The sequence below is a fragment of the Toxotes jaculatrix genome, chromosome 3, assembly GCF_017976425.1.
Source record: "Toxotes jaculatrix isolate fToxJac2 chromosome 3, fToxJac2.pri, whole genome shotgun sequence".
Lineage (NCBI taxonomy): Eukaryota > Metazoa > Chordata > Actinopteri > Toxotidae > Toxotes > Toxotes jaculatrix.
Window position 1 is genome coordinate 12,484,408 of NC_054396.1, and position 17,930 is coordinate 12,502,337.

The 17,930-nt window shown below is 43.3% G+C and overlaps 1 protein-coding gene across 3 annotated transcripts in view; it reads right to left on the reverse strand.

Annotated features, from left to right (window-relative positions):
* Positions 1–614: 614 nt before the first annotated feature.
* The window catches only part of foxp4 (forkhead box P4), a 90,139-nt gene continuing 72,823 nt past the window's right edge, over positions 615–17,930 (reverse strand). The window contains exons 8-18 of one of the 3 annotated variants that reach the window (XM_041033641.1): positions 17,795–17,893; positions 16,237–16,335; positions 12,855–12,942; positions 11,472–11,555; positions 9,072–9,297; positions 8,226–8,302; positions 7,969–8,070; positions 4,770–4,891; positions 4,098–4,164; positions 2,743–2,915; positions 615–2,173 (exon numbers count right to left, since the gene is read on the reverse strand). In XM_041033641.1, coding sequence (XP_040889575.1) covers positions 2,026–2,173; positions 2,743–2,915; positions 4,098–4,164; positions 4,770–4,891; positions 7,969–8,070; positions 8,226–8,302; positions 9,072–9,297; positions 11,472–11,555; positions 12,855–12,942; positions 16,237–16,335; positions 17,795–17,893 — 1,285 coding nt within the window. In that variant the 3' untranslated portion in view covers positions 615–2,025. Of the gene's footprint in view, positions 2,174–2,742; positions 2,916–4,097; positions 4,165–4,769; positions 4,892–7,101; positions 7,209–7,968; positions 8,071–8,225; positions 8,303–9,071; positions 9,298–11,471; positions 11,556–12,854; positions 12,943–16,236; positions 16,336–17,794; positions 17,894–17,930 lie in introns of those variants that run through there. The other 2 variants (XM_041033642.1, XM_041033643.1) reach the window with 2 other exon arrangements.

Here is a 17,930-nt window from a genome sequence, read left to right on the forward strand (position 1 = left end):
GAAAAAAAAAGAAACTCAAAAAGGTTAAAATAAACTACAGGGTTTTTGGTTTTCTACATATTTCTTTGGTTACCTGTAACAAAAATAAAACGGGAATAAGCAGATAACAGATTAAAACAAATGTTAAATTTGGTATGGCACTGTAGAGAAAAGTAATGCTTTTATGCTCACGGAAAATAAACAAAAAAATAAATCTCACGTGCTATTCCTTTAACACAAACTCACACAGTGAATTGCAGATAGCTTCTACACAGTAACTATTACAACCATAGAGCTTTGAATCTGAAGCTGAGCAGAGTTGCCACATTTGGTGTCCCACAGAAAGAATTCCCCCTTATTTCTTTATCAATTTGGACACAGTTCCAGGCAGAACCTTTGTGGGATGAGGTATTCTCTGACTGCAGTAATAATATATATATTTTTTAAAGCATTACTGATATTTCTCAACTAAATACACAACCGAAAAAAAGTGAATGAGAGAGAATTAACACAAAAAGATTCAGCTGTTAAATAATCTGTCTGGATAATGGCAACTTTAAGTGCTATTTCCAAATTTCTTGCCTGCTACACTTGGGACAGAAAGGGAGAGGGGCAGGTGTTGGGGTCAGGTGTCACAAGTTGGGACAATACTGCGCTTTCTTTTTTTTTTTTTTTTGCCAATACTCATTTGGAATGGTGTGAACAACCAGAGTAAATCAAACAAGTAACAATACAAAAAAAACAGCATCCTTAGAAAAGGTACGTCGAAACAGAACGCCACCATGGAAATATTGATCCTCAAAAATAAACAATGATAATAACATCATCAACATAACATCAAATAAAAAAAAGGAAATGACAAAAGCTACCACGCGTTTTTTTCTTGTTATATTCCATAATCATCGACAGTTTTCTTTTTTAGTCACAATATTTCTGTAGATGCTTCCTCCCTCTTTTCTCTCTGTTTCCTCTCTTTTCTTCTCGTTCTTAAAGTGTTCCAAGCTCGTCACTCCATCCGCACACGGAGGAGAGCAGAGGGACAGCACCGAATGGTCCTATTCCTGCGTTCTTTTTGGGGGGGTGTGGGATGGGATGGAGGTGGGTAGGAAAATGTCTTCTTTTTTTCTCACTTAGAAGCAAAGAGTTTAAAAGATGTCCGTCACTAAGTGTCTTGCTGGGGGGCAGAAGTCTGGGCAGGGACCAGGGCCACACTGCCTCTGTTAGGTCAGCCTCGCCGTGGGCTCACACACAGACGTGGAGGCAGGAGCCTGATCTGCAGAAGTGTTGGAGCACTGTTGGAGGTAATCTTTAAAAGCACTCTTCCTTCCTTCTTTCCTTCCCATCTCGAAGCCCAACAGTTTCATTTCAATCAAATCAAAGAAAATGAAAAAGCAAGTGATTGACTCAAAGAGGGGGAAGAAGGAGAGGTATACTGCACAGCCCCTGATGACTGCTCCAAATCTATATACACATGATCCTGTGTGTCTTTTTCTTTCTAACACACACTCACACACACACCTGTGTGTCTTCTCAACTGACAATTAGAAATAAAATGGCTAGCCAGGCAGCCCGAGACAACAGTGAGGAGAGTGTATGCAGAGTGGTGGGGCGAGGAGGAGAGAGTGTGTGTCCACGCCTCTAGGGGTCTCTACACAGAGGCTGATGTTACCAGGGAGGATAATGAAACATGGTTTGACAAGTGAATGAGTGTGTCTGTGCTGTGTGCATTTGTGTGAGTGTGTATGCATTAAGTGGTGTTACACCTCTGAGCCAAGTGTTGGAAAAGAAATACATGGAGGTAAAGCAGTGCTCCACAGTCTTGTTTTTGCGTCTGAAAGTAACGGAGGTCATCTAACCCTGTTTGGAGTTTCTCAATGTCGTCCTTGGTTGCTTGCATTTTCTTAAAAACAACAAAAAAACATTCTCTTTTTTTCTTTCTTCTCTCGTAAGTGTACTGTAGCTATCTTTTCCTCATCGCACCGACGAGAGGGGCTCGGGGATTGATCTCGCTATGTCCCGTCCCTCTGTCTCCGTCTTGGATCTGTCCTACTCCAGCTCTTCGGTGGGAAGATCCTCCTCCAGATCGCGCTCGTCGCTCGGCAATGGCAGGCTGTGTGTGACGCCAGCCAGGAGGGATACTGGCCGACTGTCCTCCTCAACCTCAGTGGGCTCCTCCTTCACATGCACCGGGTGGCTGGAGGAGAGAGAAAACCAGACATTAGCAAGGCAGACTTTTTGTACTCATACCATCAAATATGCTGATGCAGGAGCCTGATCCAGGTACTTTTATTGTGATTTGCTTAAGTTTTTGGAAAATGTCTCTGCTATCACTAATGTAAAATTGAAGTGCAATTGTCTGATTCAAGAAATCATGATATGGTGACTCTTAGTGAGCATACTATGATAAGAAATAGCTGTATCTGCTCCTTTTGCAGTCTTTGGATTATCTATGTAAATCATTATGTTTGGCAAGTGTCATTTTTAATCATTGCAATGAATTGTGTTCTGCAAAGAAATAAAGGTGAACTTTGATGTCTTAGATTGTTCTGTTGTGTAAAATTCTCTTACACTAAAAGGAAATGATTTCTCTCTTCAGCCATCTTTCATAAAGATAATAATAATAATGATATCACTATCACCATTATACCCTAATTGTTTTTGATTTGCTGATACACTCCCCTTTGTGAACACAGTAACTGTCAATATGCCCAATGATATATGTTGTGCAGTGCATATATATGTGTGTGTCTGTACTGTACATACCTGTACTGTTGAGGGCTGAGCGTGGGGCTGCAGCTGCCGTTGCTGTTGACCTGCTCCACAGTGGAGCTGACATCATCGTGGCCCACATGCAGCATGTTGAGGCTGGCCGCAGACGGAGGGGTCACCAGGGGAGGGCTGTTTAGCAGAGAGAGACTGCTCTCTGCCAGAGCCGCCTACACACACACACACACAGACACACACAAACAGATTTGCAAAGTCATTTTTTTTTTTTTTTTTAAATATGACATATCAAATTAGAGAAACTAAATGATAATGACAAAAGGGGTGTGCAATGTGATGAAATTATGTCCAGCATAACCAGATGTGTTGAAACTTCTAACTCTCCTCCACTTAATAAATTTAAACAGTAATGTTCAAAATTTGTTTGTAAGTTCAATTGACACATAACTAGATGTAAAATACAGTATAATAAATGGCCACAGCCACAATGAATGATGGGGAGTTTTTCTTAAAGTACTGATGAGAGCTCTTCCACATGGAGCACATTTGAAGCCACTAACTTGCTAGTGAACTTGACAAGCCACTAGGGGGCACTTATATACAGTACTTTCCCCATCATGGCTTGTACTTCTACAGTTTAAGTCCCTGACATGAGTGTCTGTGCATGTGTGTTCACATAAAAGTCTCAACGGGAATGTTAAGCGAGACTGAGCCACAACCTCAGCTTAAAAACACACACAAAGAGTGAAGCATCGAGGTCTGCATGAGAGAAAACAACTGAACCAACAGGGGCAGCTTCTGTCACTGCTCCAAACACATCCAGCTGTTTGTAGGTGTGAGTTACACCCCAACATACCCCCTCACACGGGAAAAGAAAAGACAAAAGGAGGGGAATTCTCATTGGCTCAGAGATGGATTTTCTGGGACATGCAATAATTTTATGCAGTAACCTTAATTGACAACTACTTGACGCCATAAATCATCTCCGTGGCAAAATTGCATATGTGTCGGTTTAGCGTGTATGTCTGCATAGGAGTGAAGAGATGGGTCGAGTGTGTGTATGTGTGTTTGCGTGTGTGTGTGTAGAGGTGGGGGTGGCGCATGTATGAGAAAGTGAGGTGGGAGGTGAGAATGTGTGTTGGTGTGGGAAAAGGAGGAGGGAGGTGGCGTGAACGTCGTTAGGGAATCTGCTAATTATAAGAGGGAATTGATATTAGTGCCCTTGATTGCGATTGGCTGCTCTGTATGTGTGAGTGTGTGTGTGTGTGAGAGAGAGAGAAAAAGAGAGAGAGAGAGAGAGAGAAAGAGAGAGAGAGAGAGAGAGAGAGAGAGAGAGAGAGAGAGAGAGAGAGAGAGAGAGAGAGGGAAAGGGGGGAGGAGAGGGCATTCCTTACCTGGTAGCTGGCGTTTAGGGATCCAAAGCCCAGGCCTGAAATCATGTTTTTCACCAGAGTGGGACTTCTACACACACAAACACACACACCGGGAGAGAGAGCGAGAGAGAGAGGGAGAGAGAGAGAGGGGGGGTGAGAATCACTGATTAAGTGCACATGTTGAAAGATGTCACCTCAGCCAAAGCATGCTGACAAATCTCACAAATACGTTTGTTACAAGTAGAAACACACGCAGACTGTAAACAGATGCTAAAACACACACACATGAAAGTGTCTGATATCTGGTGTGCAGGTGCGTGTGTGTATGTGTGCAATTATCCCTGGTTTCTCCGGCGGTTTGGAGAGAACATCTGTTTACATACGCTAACAAGGTTTTTTGCTCTCTTGCATCTCACACAGCTGCTTACTAATGGTGTCGACAAACAGGGAAAAACACACACACACACATATACACACATTTACAGTACATACACAATAAGCCAGCAGCCCTCTTTTTTTTTTCAATGATTGCTGAGTTGGCTTCTTGGTAATAGTAGAGGGTCCATTTAGGCAATCATAGTGCCAGCACCCATAAGCTCACACTCACATCTCACTCAACTCAAGCATGTGCATGACAGAATCCGCATATGTGTGTGAGTACATGCATACGACTGTAGGTGCGTGTGCTGTTACCCGGTCATCTTTGGTGGTCTCCTCTTTTGGTATTCAACTTCATCCACAGTCCACACGGCCCCCTTCACGTTCTCAACACGAACAAAACACTTGTGCAGACTCAGGTTGTGGCGCACAGCATTCTGGGAAAAGGGAGAGAGAGAGAAAAGAAGACCTTTAATATGACTGAAGATGAGTCAGTAAGCCTTTAGCATGGGCGTTTTGTTTTATTTAAAATATTTTCTATTTTATTTTGTTTCTACATTTTGTTTTATCTGGTTGTAATATTTTTCCCTCCAACTTTTTATACAGAAACTTTTTTTTTTTTTTTTTACATTTGCCTTAAAACATTTGTTCTTTCTTTTCTCTCAGCACATAAATGTTCCAGCGGACTTAAAAAATATGCATCTTAAATTGCCACAATATTCCATGGATTCCATGTTATCCCAATGAGGACTTCACAAGTGACATAAGAACAGCTGAAATTATTATTTTTGTTCCTTTACCTGAAGTTGTTACCTTGCTGGAGTTAAGAACACTAACTCTTGCTCTTACTCTAAGCTTGTGCTCAGTATAAACAATACTTTCCAGCTTATTGTTAGGCTCCTTCATATGTAGTGTGACCCATTGTTTTTCTCTACCTACACACACAGGGTGGACAGTGCTTATACGAGGTAGCAGTTCCCTTGCAGTGTTATTTTATCTCAGAATTTTTCTAATCAGTCATCATCAGCACACACACACAGAAACACACACACACACATCCACAGGCACTCAGACAGGCAAGCAGGCAGGCACACCGCTATCTTCGTCTCACCCCCCCAGGGACAGGCCTCCCTTTTCATCTGCTATTTGTAGTTTGTTCATGCCCAATTTCATTACCAATTTTAATTCGTCTATAATTAAATCCTGCATATTCTCTCTGACACGCTGTTCTAAGCCGAGAGGGAGGGACAGGCCAGGCATGCATCACTCCTCGCCGTAATTACACACACAGATACACATACACACACACACACACACACACACACACACACACACACACACACACACACACACACACATATAAACACACACACACGCACACACGTAATTACACAAGCCATAATCAGCGGAGGAACCCTTTCTCCCCCGCATCTCCTCAACCCCCGAGCTGTGATGCTAAGTTTTGTAAATGAGTCTGACCCCAATCTCTGCCCGCCACCCTGACAGTGCAAACACACACACACGCACAGACACACACGCCAGACACCAGTGCTATTGCAGTGCTATTTGCATTCGTCTCCGTGATGAAAGCCTAATTCTCCCAGTTAAAACATTAGCAGTCATTTACAGTGGGTCACAGCACATGTGCCACTCATCTCCACTCCCTCCGGCTGTGAGGGGGGTGGAAGCTGGAGGCAGAAATTTTTTGGAAGAAAGATTGAACAGTGTATCATCAAAAAAAAAAAATTCTTTCAGGATCACAGGTATTACTGGAAGTATGAATGACTTTATGCTGTAAATGTAAAGTTGCATCATATAGAGCACTGATCGCATTTTTAAAAAAAAATCTTACTCTATTCTATTCCATTCCCACAAGTTTCTTTACATGTGGAACCAAAAAAAGAGATTGTGCATCTGAAAAAAAATGTAAAAAACAAATGGGATACTGCTTCTTTTAGGCCTCCAACTCTTCATGCAGCACCTTGAAATAACACTCAGCACTCATTTCTCCTCCTCTCGCAATCATCCCTTTCTTTTTCTCTCTCTCTTGTCTCTTCCTCATCCTCTGCCCCTCTGTTTCTCTGATCAATGGCTTCCATTCCCTGACACCGCTGCTCTCCTCATGAAATATAACGGCTTATTAAAGGACATACATCTCTATGGCTCTATTTGACTCGCCGAGCTGCTATATAAATACATAAGGCCAATCCGAGCTATATTTAAAGGTCTGCGAGGCCAACGGCACAGGAAGCAGACACCAGACATTAATAGTTAAAATTCATAAAAGTCAGATGAGGAGGTAAAGATATTCCTGGCTGCCCTGTCTCTTAACCCTCTCCACACCACATCATCATCCCATCCCTCCTTCCTTAGTTTTGGGCTATTAGAGGAAGGCCGGGGTCTCTCCTCACCCCTCCACCTTCTCCTCCTCCTCCTCCTCCCATCTCTCTCCGTCTTTTGCTCATTCTCTCACTTTCCCTCTCTCTGGAGGAACTGACACTCAAATTAGTGCAAGGTTTCTGTAGAAATGGGTCAGCACCTACAATGGTGGGATCAGGCCAGGAGTGTGTGTGTGTGAGAGAGAGAGAAAGAGAGAGGAGGGAGACAGAGAGAATTCAATATGTGTGATCATGAGCACCAGCTTTGTATGTGCATTTCTATAATGAGGCAATATAACAGCTAGATGTGGCTCTACTGGGCTAAGTGGGGCCAACTCTCCATGTGCAATGTTGGAGGTGAGAGAATTGTTTAGGGCTGAGAGGGAGAGAGACAGAGAAAGAATAAAGGACAGAGTGAGAGAGAAGGAGAAAAGGAGAGCAGCAGGAAAGTGTCTCATAAAGAACAGAAACAGCCATTAACTGTCAAATCAGTCATATCTTTAGGAGCAGAGCAAAGTCAGCTTTTAAATTTGTGAGCAACAATGTGTGTGTTATTGCACTTGAATCAGTCTGGGAATAAGTGTTACATTTAGGCCTTCAAAGTGACTCCATCTTCTACAAAGTGAGTCATTTGGCCAGTCCTCAAAGTTTCAAATAACGCTGCAAAACCTGCCTACGAATTTTGTTTCTCTCATTGTGGTCTAACAAGCCTCAGCTGTCATCTACTTGGGTTAGGGGCTTCATCAGTGGGCACAGACCACAATTACTTTGCAGGCAATTAGCTCAGCTGATTGAGTCAGAACCGCAGTCCCAACTTTCATTTTATAAATATGGTGCTGTAAATTTTCACTCATCATTTAAACAACTCCAAACTAGTTTGCTAATTGGTCTGTTTTCTAGTTTCCATCAGTTGATCCTAAGTTTTCCAGAATAATGTTTTGTAGCAAAAACTGTCTCAGGATATTTACATCAAAGTGGATTTTGAAAGTAGTGTCAGGGTGAGGATTTAGGTTAAGAAAATGAATTGAGTTCATGTTTACTTTTTATGTCACCACTCGCATTAGTTATATATAGCCAAAAGAGTGTCTTTTGAAGGATGAAGTACAGGTTAGAGTGTATATATGTTGTGCCTTTACCTTCCATGTGGCTGTGTTTCTCCTGAAATAGGCAAACTTTCGTGTAAACCAATTGTAGATTTCGTTGAGAGTCAACTGTCTGTCTGGGGACTCCAGAATGGCCTGAGGACAGGAGGAGACAGGACAACATTTAGACGAGAGAACAACCTAATTTCCCTTTGGGGATTAATAAAGTTTTCTGTCTGTCTGTCTGTCTGTCTGTCTGAGAGCATGGACAGAGAGAAGAGATGGTGAAAAGCATCAGTGCGGAGACTTACATGACGTATAAGAGAGGCGTAGGTAAAAGGAGGCCTGACATCAGCGTTCTTGTAGAACTCACAGTTCTGAGCCAGCTCTGGAAAAACACAGGCAAGATAATCTGAAATTAGCTGCTGTGAACTGAATATTTGCAAATTCTGAGTGTGTAGTTTAACACATGTAAAGCGTAATCTAAATGTAAATGTTGATAAATGAAAATAAACATTTAAAATAAACTGGGGAACTGTCTGAGTTGTACTTTGTAAATAAATAAATCCATATAAGAAAAATCGATGAAACGTTTAAATTGTGCCAAGAAAAATCTTAGCAGTGTTTATCCAGTTGCTTGATATTATTCGTTATGCCACGTAACAGGCAAATTCTAATGGTCAGAATTTGTTGAACACAGCTTTGCAATGCCCTATCTTGTAAAGACTGTAGAGATGCTTTTGTTAAAAAATGATTTATAAGTCAGTTATATATTTCTTGCAATTTTTTTTTTACAATTCAAAGCTTTTTGCTATACTAATGTGAATGACTACAAATGAATGTGACTTCTTTCTAAGCCACATACTTGAAAATATATTACACAGATACCTTGAATTAAAAGCGACAGCATTTTTACTGCAAGAAAGGCAAGAGATGCCAGCAACTGCATCTTTCTATGAGCCATGAATGAAAGGTAACCGCTGAATGAAAACACACTGCAATTTATTTCTCTTGCAGGGAAATTTGTGAAGAAAATGATCACATGAAAACAGAAACAAGTACTGTGGGAAAAGCTTAGCTTTACATAATTATATAACTAGGACAGTAGTGAGTGAGTGTGAAAATCAAAGATAGGTGGAATGTATGTTACAGTATACCTGAGGCGATGGGGGTGCAATACTTGTCGGAGTTGCGCCTACGTATGGGCCCGACATTGTGCGTGTGGGAGTGGGAGTGTGTGTGCAGGCTAGAGGAGCTGATGACCGAGGGTCCCTGGCGCAGTGGGGTGATGGGGGTGGCAGCCGAGGTGGGAGGGTGGGGAAGACCCTCTGGGTAGGCGTCACTGTCCCGCTTTAACAGAGAGCCACTAGAAGCCAGGTTCAGCTAGAAAGAGGCAGAGACAGACATAGGGAAATAAGGGATAAAAAAAAATGAAGTTCTGCACTTTGAATAGCTTTTTTTTTCCAAATACACACAAAATCCTCATATAACTTACTGCACCTTGATTTATTAGTTTTTAGTGTAATGTTTACTGTGTGTATCAATTTACCTTGTGGTGACTGATACCAGCCTGGAAGGTGAGAAGCTTCACATTGGTAATAAAAGGGGGTAAACTAACTTTGGGTGGGCTTATCCATTATTAACATAAAAATGTAGTGTTTCTGTCCAAAGTGAGGAGAGATGTTTTAGTGCAGGGACATCAAATGGATTTTTTACATGACTAATGCTTCCCTCATGTTTACTTAAAAGCTTCACCATCTGCTGAGTGCTGCTGCTGTTTACAGGAAAGCATCATCTAGATAAGATCAGGGTCAGGTGATATCAATGCATTAGACAATGCTTTCGTATCATATACAAAGCAAATCTCCTCCAGGAAAGTGTTTCTAAACAGCTTTGTCTATTAGTTGTGTAAGAATATTAATACATTTGGGATTGTGCCTAAGTGAGCAGTCCCAGTAAGTAATCCCGCTGCGCACAGAAGTGATTTAAATACACGGGCCAGCAAAGCCACGAACCTATCAACCAATAATTTGACATTATTTAACCTACAGCAGTATAGGGGGCTACATCCAGGAAACACTACTGATGTTAACTCACATCACATTATAAAAAATAAAATAATAACATAAAGCCATCAACACTCCTTTTGAATTTCTGTCCCCACCATTTACCCAAAAGCAGCCTACATCCTTGCACAGAACCACGCACACTTGCACACACTGAACATGCGCATTCATTTATATACACAGTGCTGGCTGCAATTAACCCTAAGCTTACAAAAACAAAACCACACGACAGTATGTTTGCAAGAAGGGAGCACACACATGCACTCTGCGGTGGCAAAGTCTTCACGGACCAATACGGCCCAATTAGGCAGAGCCTTGCACACACGTGCACATGCATACACACAAAACCAGTACTCCCAGCCTCTCTGGGACAGCCGTTGCAGGGCTGCTAGTTTAGGACTAATTAAAACCACAGTGTGTGTGTGTGTGTGTTGTCGATATGTATGTAAAAAGTGTGAATCGCCTCCTCTTTACTCTGCCCCCTCTATGTACCATTTAAGCTGACTGGAGGGGGCGGGGCTGTTTAACAGGTACTTCATTAACGCTGCAACCCTGCCACATCACCACAGCAACAGTCGAACCCTGTTAATTGAGGCCAAGCTTTGTTTCCATTCCTGACGCTCCTCCCCTGCCCCTCCTCCTCCAATCCCTGACCCCGAGGCTTGTCTCCAGTGGCGACAGAACACGCCTCTTCCTGATTTCCCATTAGATGTTAATGGCAGCTGATCCCCCTGCGATCAACACATCATCCAGACACTAAAGTACACACAAAGACACACACACACACATTGCCACTCGGCTGCACCCATTTATATCCCCTCAAATTAAGACACTCTACCCCTAATTGACAATTAATTTCAACATCTTCATATTTTCATAAGACTCCTCGTCAATCTGAATAATGAAATATTCATTAGATACCTAATAACAACCTTGCCAACCAGTGTGGACACACACACACACACAGACATGTACACACACATCACATCAAATTTCGATCCCTTTTGTCGCTGCACACTGAAAATACCGCAAGAGATTGCTTTGGCTGTTTTCTCTCGGAACAGCGGAAAAAAAAAGATCAGAATTGAATCAAACACAAAACTGGGATTCAACTCGGACACAGTTTGAATCTGTCAGTGTCTGGAATTTATGACTTTCTCTAAGGAATGAAACACACGGTATCATGGGAAGTGTAAGGCGGAGAGAAGAGAGAGGGAAGGAAAGAAGAGAGAAGAAAAGAACAAGACAGACAGAAAGTAGCCCTTATGATTTATAAATAATATAATAACCCCCACTGGTCAATAGAGGGCGCAGATATCAAGCTAGACAGGAGCTGAGGAATGTTTAATACCAAGAAGGTTAAGCAATAAAGAAACTGATAAAGGGGAGTTTGTATGTGAATAAGGTGCAACAGTGGAAAAACAGCTTGGGGTCAGAGGGTGAAGGAAAATGTCATGTAATTTGGGGTTTAGGGCGCCAGTGTGTACTCACAGGTTGGTTAAAAGGCTTTGGCTCTGAGGGGCGCATGTGCAGGTGGGTCATCATGGCCTGGAGTCGCTCGCTCTCTTTCGCCAGCTGTGAAACGCACAGGGAGATATATCACCGTGAAAAACACTTTTTTTTTGTGGTATTGACACAGAATTACAATTACAATTACACCTCAGGCAGAGAGATGAATATGAGAGTCAGCTGCCTCAGCACCGGGAGCTCTCTCACACACTCACACTAGCCTGCAGACACACTCGTTCCCGTTTGACATTGTTAACTGCCGTTTAATGGGTTCTGCAACAGCCTGTGGGAACGTTGCATCCCGCGTGTGTGTTTGTGCATGAGCACAAGCGTACACACCTGTAGCCTCCAGAAACAACGGATTTAAACTAAGACTGATGGCGCCATTAATATACTCACACTCTACAGCAATGTGTGGCAATGTGCAAATATGAGAAATTTAAACACAGTGCCTGTGCTACTGTGTGTGTGTGTGTGTGTGTGTGTGTGTGTGTGTGTGTGTGTGTGTGTGTGTGTGTGTGTGTGTGAGGAGGGTAGAGTGGTGGGCTGCCTGTGGACTGCTGAGGGATGAAGTGACATGTTAGGGAGAGAGAGACGGCCGTCCTGATGTGATGTGACACCAGCTGCCTCTCTGTCACTTTGTGTTCCCTGGTGGTGGCTTCAGGGGCTCAGCTAAACGCTGTTTACCACCGCCACCAAACACAACGCTAACCCTAATTCTGGGCAGCCCCTGCACACACACACACACACACACACACACACACACACACACACACACACACACACACACACACACACACACACACACACACACACACACGCAGTGATGTGAATAGAGTATTCAGGACTGTTTTGGAAACTATGTCAAGATGTGTGTGAAGAGACAGGTTTTGTGTTTTCATTTTGTTTGGAACTTTTCTTATGGGTTGTTTAAGAACAGCATCTCACTTCTACACATCCACTGTTGGTATTTTGCTTTTGCTGGAGCATTCAGATGTTTCAAGAGTGTTGCATGCATGAACCACTTTGAGGACAAGAGAGGCCACGCAGCCTGGTCCTCCGCTTTCTAGCTCGTGTCTCTCTCTCTCTTTTCTCTTCTCCCTCTTTCCCTCCTCCCCTCTCAGCTTCGCTCTCTCTTGCTGGTGACCAGAGCAGCTTTATAATTGGAGCAGCGATGGCAGCTTCCCTGCCGACTGCTCCTTTTAAATTACAAGCTCCAATGCTCTCCATAAACTCTGCCCTGCCTCAGACAAGTTACTGCCATTGACTGGCTGAAACAGTCTTCATGACTTTGTTTGTGAGCGGATGAAAATTAATTGTGTGTTAATGTGTGTGTGTGTGTGTGTGTGTGTGCCTGTAACTCACCTGTATCTCCAGCTGCTGAACCACCTGCATCTGGACTCGGCACTGAGCAGTGCTGCGGTCATCTAGGGCGTGCTCATTGTTCAAGTGCCTGGACGAGAGGGGAGAGGTGAGATGATCAGCATTCAATCATTTCTGAGAAATATCTACAAATAAAAAAGCGTCAAGATCAAAGTGCTGCTGGTCGTAATTCAGTGACGATTTCTAAGTTACACTCAAGTCAGCAGAATCATTGTTAAATCATTTCACAGGTCCTGAGTGAAGTAACAAAACTCAGTTCTTTCACTTTTATTTAAACTGACTTATGAGCTGATTCGGCACTATTAAATAAATCATAATCTTGGAGGTTTATTTTGTCTAGTGAAGGACGCACCAGCTGTGTTTTGTGTGTGTATACTTCATTGGTGCTCAGTGAGCCATGATCCAAGACAACCACCTGGATATGAGCTCATGTGTTATCACACAAAGCCTTATCTTAAGACTTTCTGTTAGCTAAACTCCACTCCACTTATTAACAGTGGTGTGTGTACGTGTGTGTGCATGTGCACAGACGTGTGTGTGTGTGTGTAAATGGTGGCGCTGTTTGTTTCCTCCAATGTGGGAGGACCCGAGACCTTCTGATCTTTCCCAGTGCACCCCTCCCTGTCTCCCTTCCTTCATCCCTTTCTCTCCCCTCTGTCATCGCCAAGGTTATTCACAGGTTGCCGCTGCTTGCTCAGTGTATATGAGTGTGTGCGCTCATGCATATCATGGTGTGGGATATATCAGAGTCCCGGCATATCAGTTTTCTCATATCATGAGGTGTTAACTTCTAATCTGAGTAATCTTCATAAAGCCGCTTTTCTGACTTGTTTACTGTTAAAATGTATGTTACATGAGGAAATGTGTGTGTGCCTGTAGTGTATGACTGTGTGAATGTATGTGTGTGTGTGTGCGTCTTTAAGAAAGTAGAAAGTTAGGCAATATCAGCCAAAGACTAGAAATGAAACAAAAACAATGATGTCATGGCATGGCTAATCCAGGCAGATAGACGGCTCAACACAAGTGCACGATAATAATAACAAAAACATGATCTCACCCCTCTCTCTCTTTCTCTCTTTCAAGCTCTCTCTCCCTCTTCCTCACTTGTACTTTTGTCCACTCTCCCCTTCCCACTCTTCTTCCCCCACAACTCCCCAAATGCCTATGATTCACACTCATTCCAACCAATTCTGCCCCCAAAACCCTCCCCTCTCTCTATAGCCGGGCCATAAACAGTAGCAGGGATTTTTTTTTTTCGCAGTGTCCCGACAATGAGGCTCTGTTTACTCCTCTGAGTGCTGGCAGACAAGGCTTTAACCCACATTACACCCAGCTCCACCGACCACAGCCAGAATATTATACCAGAGGACAGGGAGGGGGAGGGAGGAGAGGTGGGCAGAGAGAAGAGAAGAGAAGAGAAGAGAAGAGAAGAGAAGAGAAGAGAAGAGAAGAGAAGAGAAGAGAAGAGAAGAGAAGAAAGGCCTGAAATAGTGGAGTGTCCCCCTCCTCTGTTCTTCTACTCTACCCTTTTCTCTCCTGGGGCGATGACTAAAGCTGGCTGGAAGGGAGCGCACTGTCGGACTGACGGCATTATCTGTCACTGCCTCCATTTTTTTTTCATCTTCCTCCCTCTCACTCTCTCTCTTACACACACACACTCTCTTTCACTCTATCTATCTCTCTCTCTCTCTCTCTCTCTCTCTCTCCTTCCATCTGCCCTGGGGCTACGTGAAATGAGACACCAAACAACAGCTTTCCTCTCCAAACTTTCCCAGCCTGCCTACGAGCTTTGATCTGACTGTCCGATGCCATCACAATCACTACGCACACTTCTGTGATTATGTGTGAGTGTGTGCGTACGTATTTCATCACCCCGGCTTATTAATATCTCCATTGCTCAAATAGCTAAAAGTTCCAGATAATTAGAGGGTGAGTTTGTTTAGGGCTTCATTAGAGGTTTGTGGAGCCTTTGTTAGCAGAGTGCCATGGGGAAGTCCACTGTGCTGTGTGTGTCAGAGTAGGAGGTAGCAGAATGTCAAGGCCAGATACTGCATCAGCATCCCCCAGTGACTCCAAACTGGCAAATAACAGCTATGAAAGACATGCAGAGGGAGGAGAGGAAGAAAACAGGAGGAAGATGGAGGCAGAGTGGGAACGAGTGAGAGAGAGACTGATGTCTTCACCATTGCTGTAGAAACATAAAAATGTCCTCATTGGATGAGCTAATTAAGAATAATTTTCTATTTATGCAAAGACACAATCTGTCTGACCTTTGAGAGAAAAACATACAGAGCACAAAAATGCAAAAAAAAAAACACAAAGACACTGATTCTGAGGAAGATGGGACTTGGTGACAAAGACATGGACACTGACTCACATGTTGAGATCACTTATTCCGGTCTGTGTTAAGGCAACAAATGGATGTAGACAAGTGCGCACACGAGCAGCCAAGAGAATGTGTATTAGCTGAGAGAAAAATTACTGAACAGGAGGATAGAGTTATAGTGTGAGGCTGGAAAATCTGCACACATGACACGTGTGTGTGTGTGTGTGTGTACCTGTGTGTATGCATGCATGAGCTTCAGAGCGAATGTGATGCAACAGATTGCAACTGATGAATTAGTGATGTACGTGACTGACACTCCACATTTAGCTCGTACTGTAGCTTCACTTTGTTCTGCTTTATCTTTGGTGCCTACAGGTAATCTGAATCAGAGAATGTGTCATGTTTCTTTCTTTCCTGTAATAATACCAGAGGCTAGTGTTGGTGTTGCTTCTTTAAGCACCAGGAATTGTGTTTGTTACCAATTAGTGATGAAATTGAAGGAAGTTTTAATATGGTCTTGAGCATGGTTTGCGGTTAATGCGAGGGGAGTGTGCCAATAAGATTGCATATTTACACCTCACCACCTGAAACAGAAAACAATGAACAGAAAACAATGAACATGGAACTGTAATCCAAAAAATAAATAGGTAAGGAGATTTTGCTGATCTTTAGCTGCGTGATATTTCAAAAATAGAGAATTTGGACAAAAGTGTATGAGAATAATTCAGGGAATATTTTCCTCATAACTTCACCATGGGAACTGTAGACACATCCATAAGTGGACACTTTAACGTGAGTACACGTCGAAGCAGAACCTCTGCCATTGTTATCTTTTGCCAACTGCAGTTTTACATAAACAGAATGCAGGCAAATTATATCATGAGCACTCATATTATCACTTTAAATACATTATCTTTGATGCAATCATCCCTATCAAGAACTAATATATACCTTTTTCATTTAGAAGTGCATTTTCATCTTTAACCCCAACCTACACATCATGCTGTACGGTATGTTTTTGGGTGGTTATTAACTTACTTGATAAACTGTCCCATGTCCTCACACAGTGCTTCACAGCCAGGCCACTTACACTCTCCATGGCCGTAGAGAGGATGGGAGCCAGCATGTTCCTCATGACTGTGGACAGAGAGAGACACAGTCATGAGAGACAGTAAAGCAGATGTCGAATTATCTGCATTTTTTTGGATTATGTACATAAAATGTTCAGCAAATAAAGGCAGATACGTCTTCAGAATAAGAAGCAAAGCATTAATATACCACACTTTCACACACAAACACACACATGCTAAACTAAACTGTAGCAACAGCAGCAGTATCAATACAGCCATCTGAGTCTGTTTAACAGTCATTAGTTTGTACAGTTCACAAAGCCAAGTGCAGAGAGAGGAGGATAGAGCGGAGTGGGGTCAGTTACAGAAGCCAAGCAAATAAGGGAATTGGTCCAGCAACCTCAGAGGCACATTTTGAAGTCCATGACCTGTCTTTCTGTCCTTGGCATGTGTGCTGTGCATGTGTGTGTTAGTGTTGGTGTGTGTTCTTATGTTTCAGGAGTTGACACAGAGTCGGCACAGGACCAACCAGCCATGACTGATTGGCGGCGGCTGCCGTCATGTGCTGGTTGTTCTTTTGTGGTGAGCTTATGTGTGCGCGCTTGTGTGTGTGTTTTTGTGTGTATATGTGTGCATATTTATGAGCGTGTGTGTATTTGTATGTGTGTGTGATGATGAAAGACTGGGCCAGGTCTGGTTTGGGCCCTGGGTAAAATAACTGTATCAGTGCATGTGCATGTGCATGTGCATGTGTGTGAGTGCGTGTGTGGCAGGTCCAGTAGCACATGTGGTTCAGACCTGGACCTTCGCCGGCGACTGCTGTCTCCACATATATTTACATGACCGTGTATGTGTGTATCTGTATGTGTGTGTGTGTGTGTGTGTGTGTGTGTGTGTGTGTGTGTGTGTGTGTGTGTGTGGACTGGGATGGGGATTCTCCCAAATCAACATCAGAAGGTTGTCTAACAAAAACCATTTGTCTCGCAGATGGAAACATGTCTCACTCCCTCTCTCTTTACTTTTTCGCCTCTTCCTGATCATATGTGCAGGCTGAGGTTGGAGATGTGTGCGCATGTGTATCTGCACGTGTGTGTCTTGTGTGTATGTGTGTGCTGGCTGCGGTTGAGTCAACTCAGAAGCAGCTCAGACAGCAGACATGACAAACTGCTGGCAACCACATTCCCCTCCACATCAGCCATGCATCAGCTTAGCAGGCTAACACACTAATGCTACCCCCTTCGTGATCTTCTACAGTCGAATCGGTTGGGATACGAGCAGCACACTGTAGCTGTAGTGTGACAGTGTGTGACATATTTGATCAATTAATAAAAGCTCTTTTAATTAATCCTTGCCGACCCATGCTGACCCCCTCCAAGATGAGGTCAAAGGTGAGGGTCAACAATGCCACTCGAGCAGGCAGTGAATCAGTGCTAAAGGACACTTCAGACAACGCTCCTATGATCCGTCTTTCTGGCGTAGTCTTGCCCACTCGTGTGTATATGTGTGAGTGTAAATGTGCTACTCACTGGCTGCTGGGGGGTTGGCTGCCTTTGGAGTAAAGGGGGACATGGTCATCTCCGCTGTCTGCCTTGGTGAAGGAGGATATCCACTCAAACAGTCTGGCTCTTAAAGACGGAGACAAGCCCATGAGCAGCCAAAACA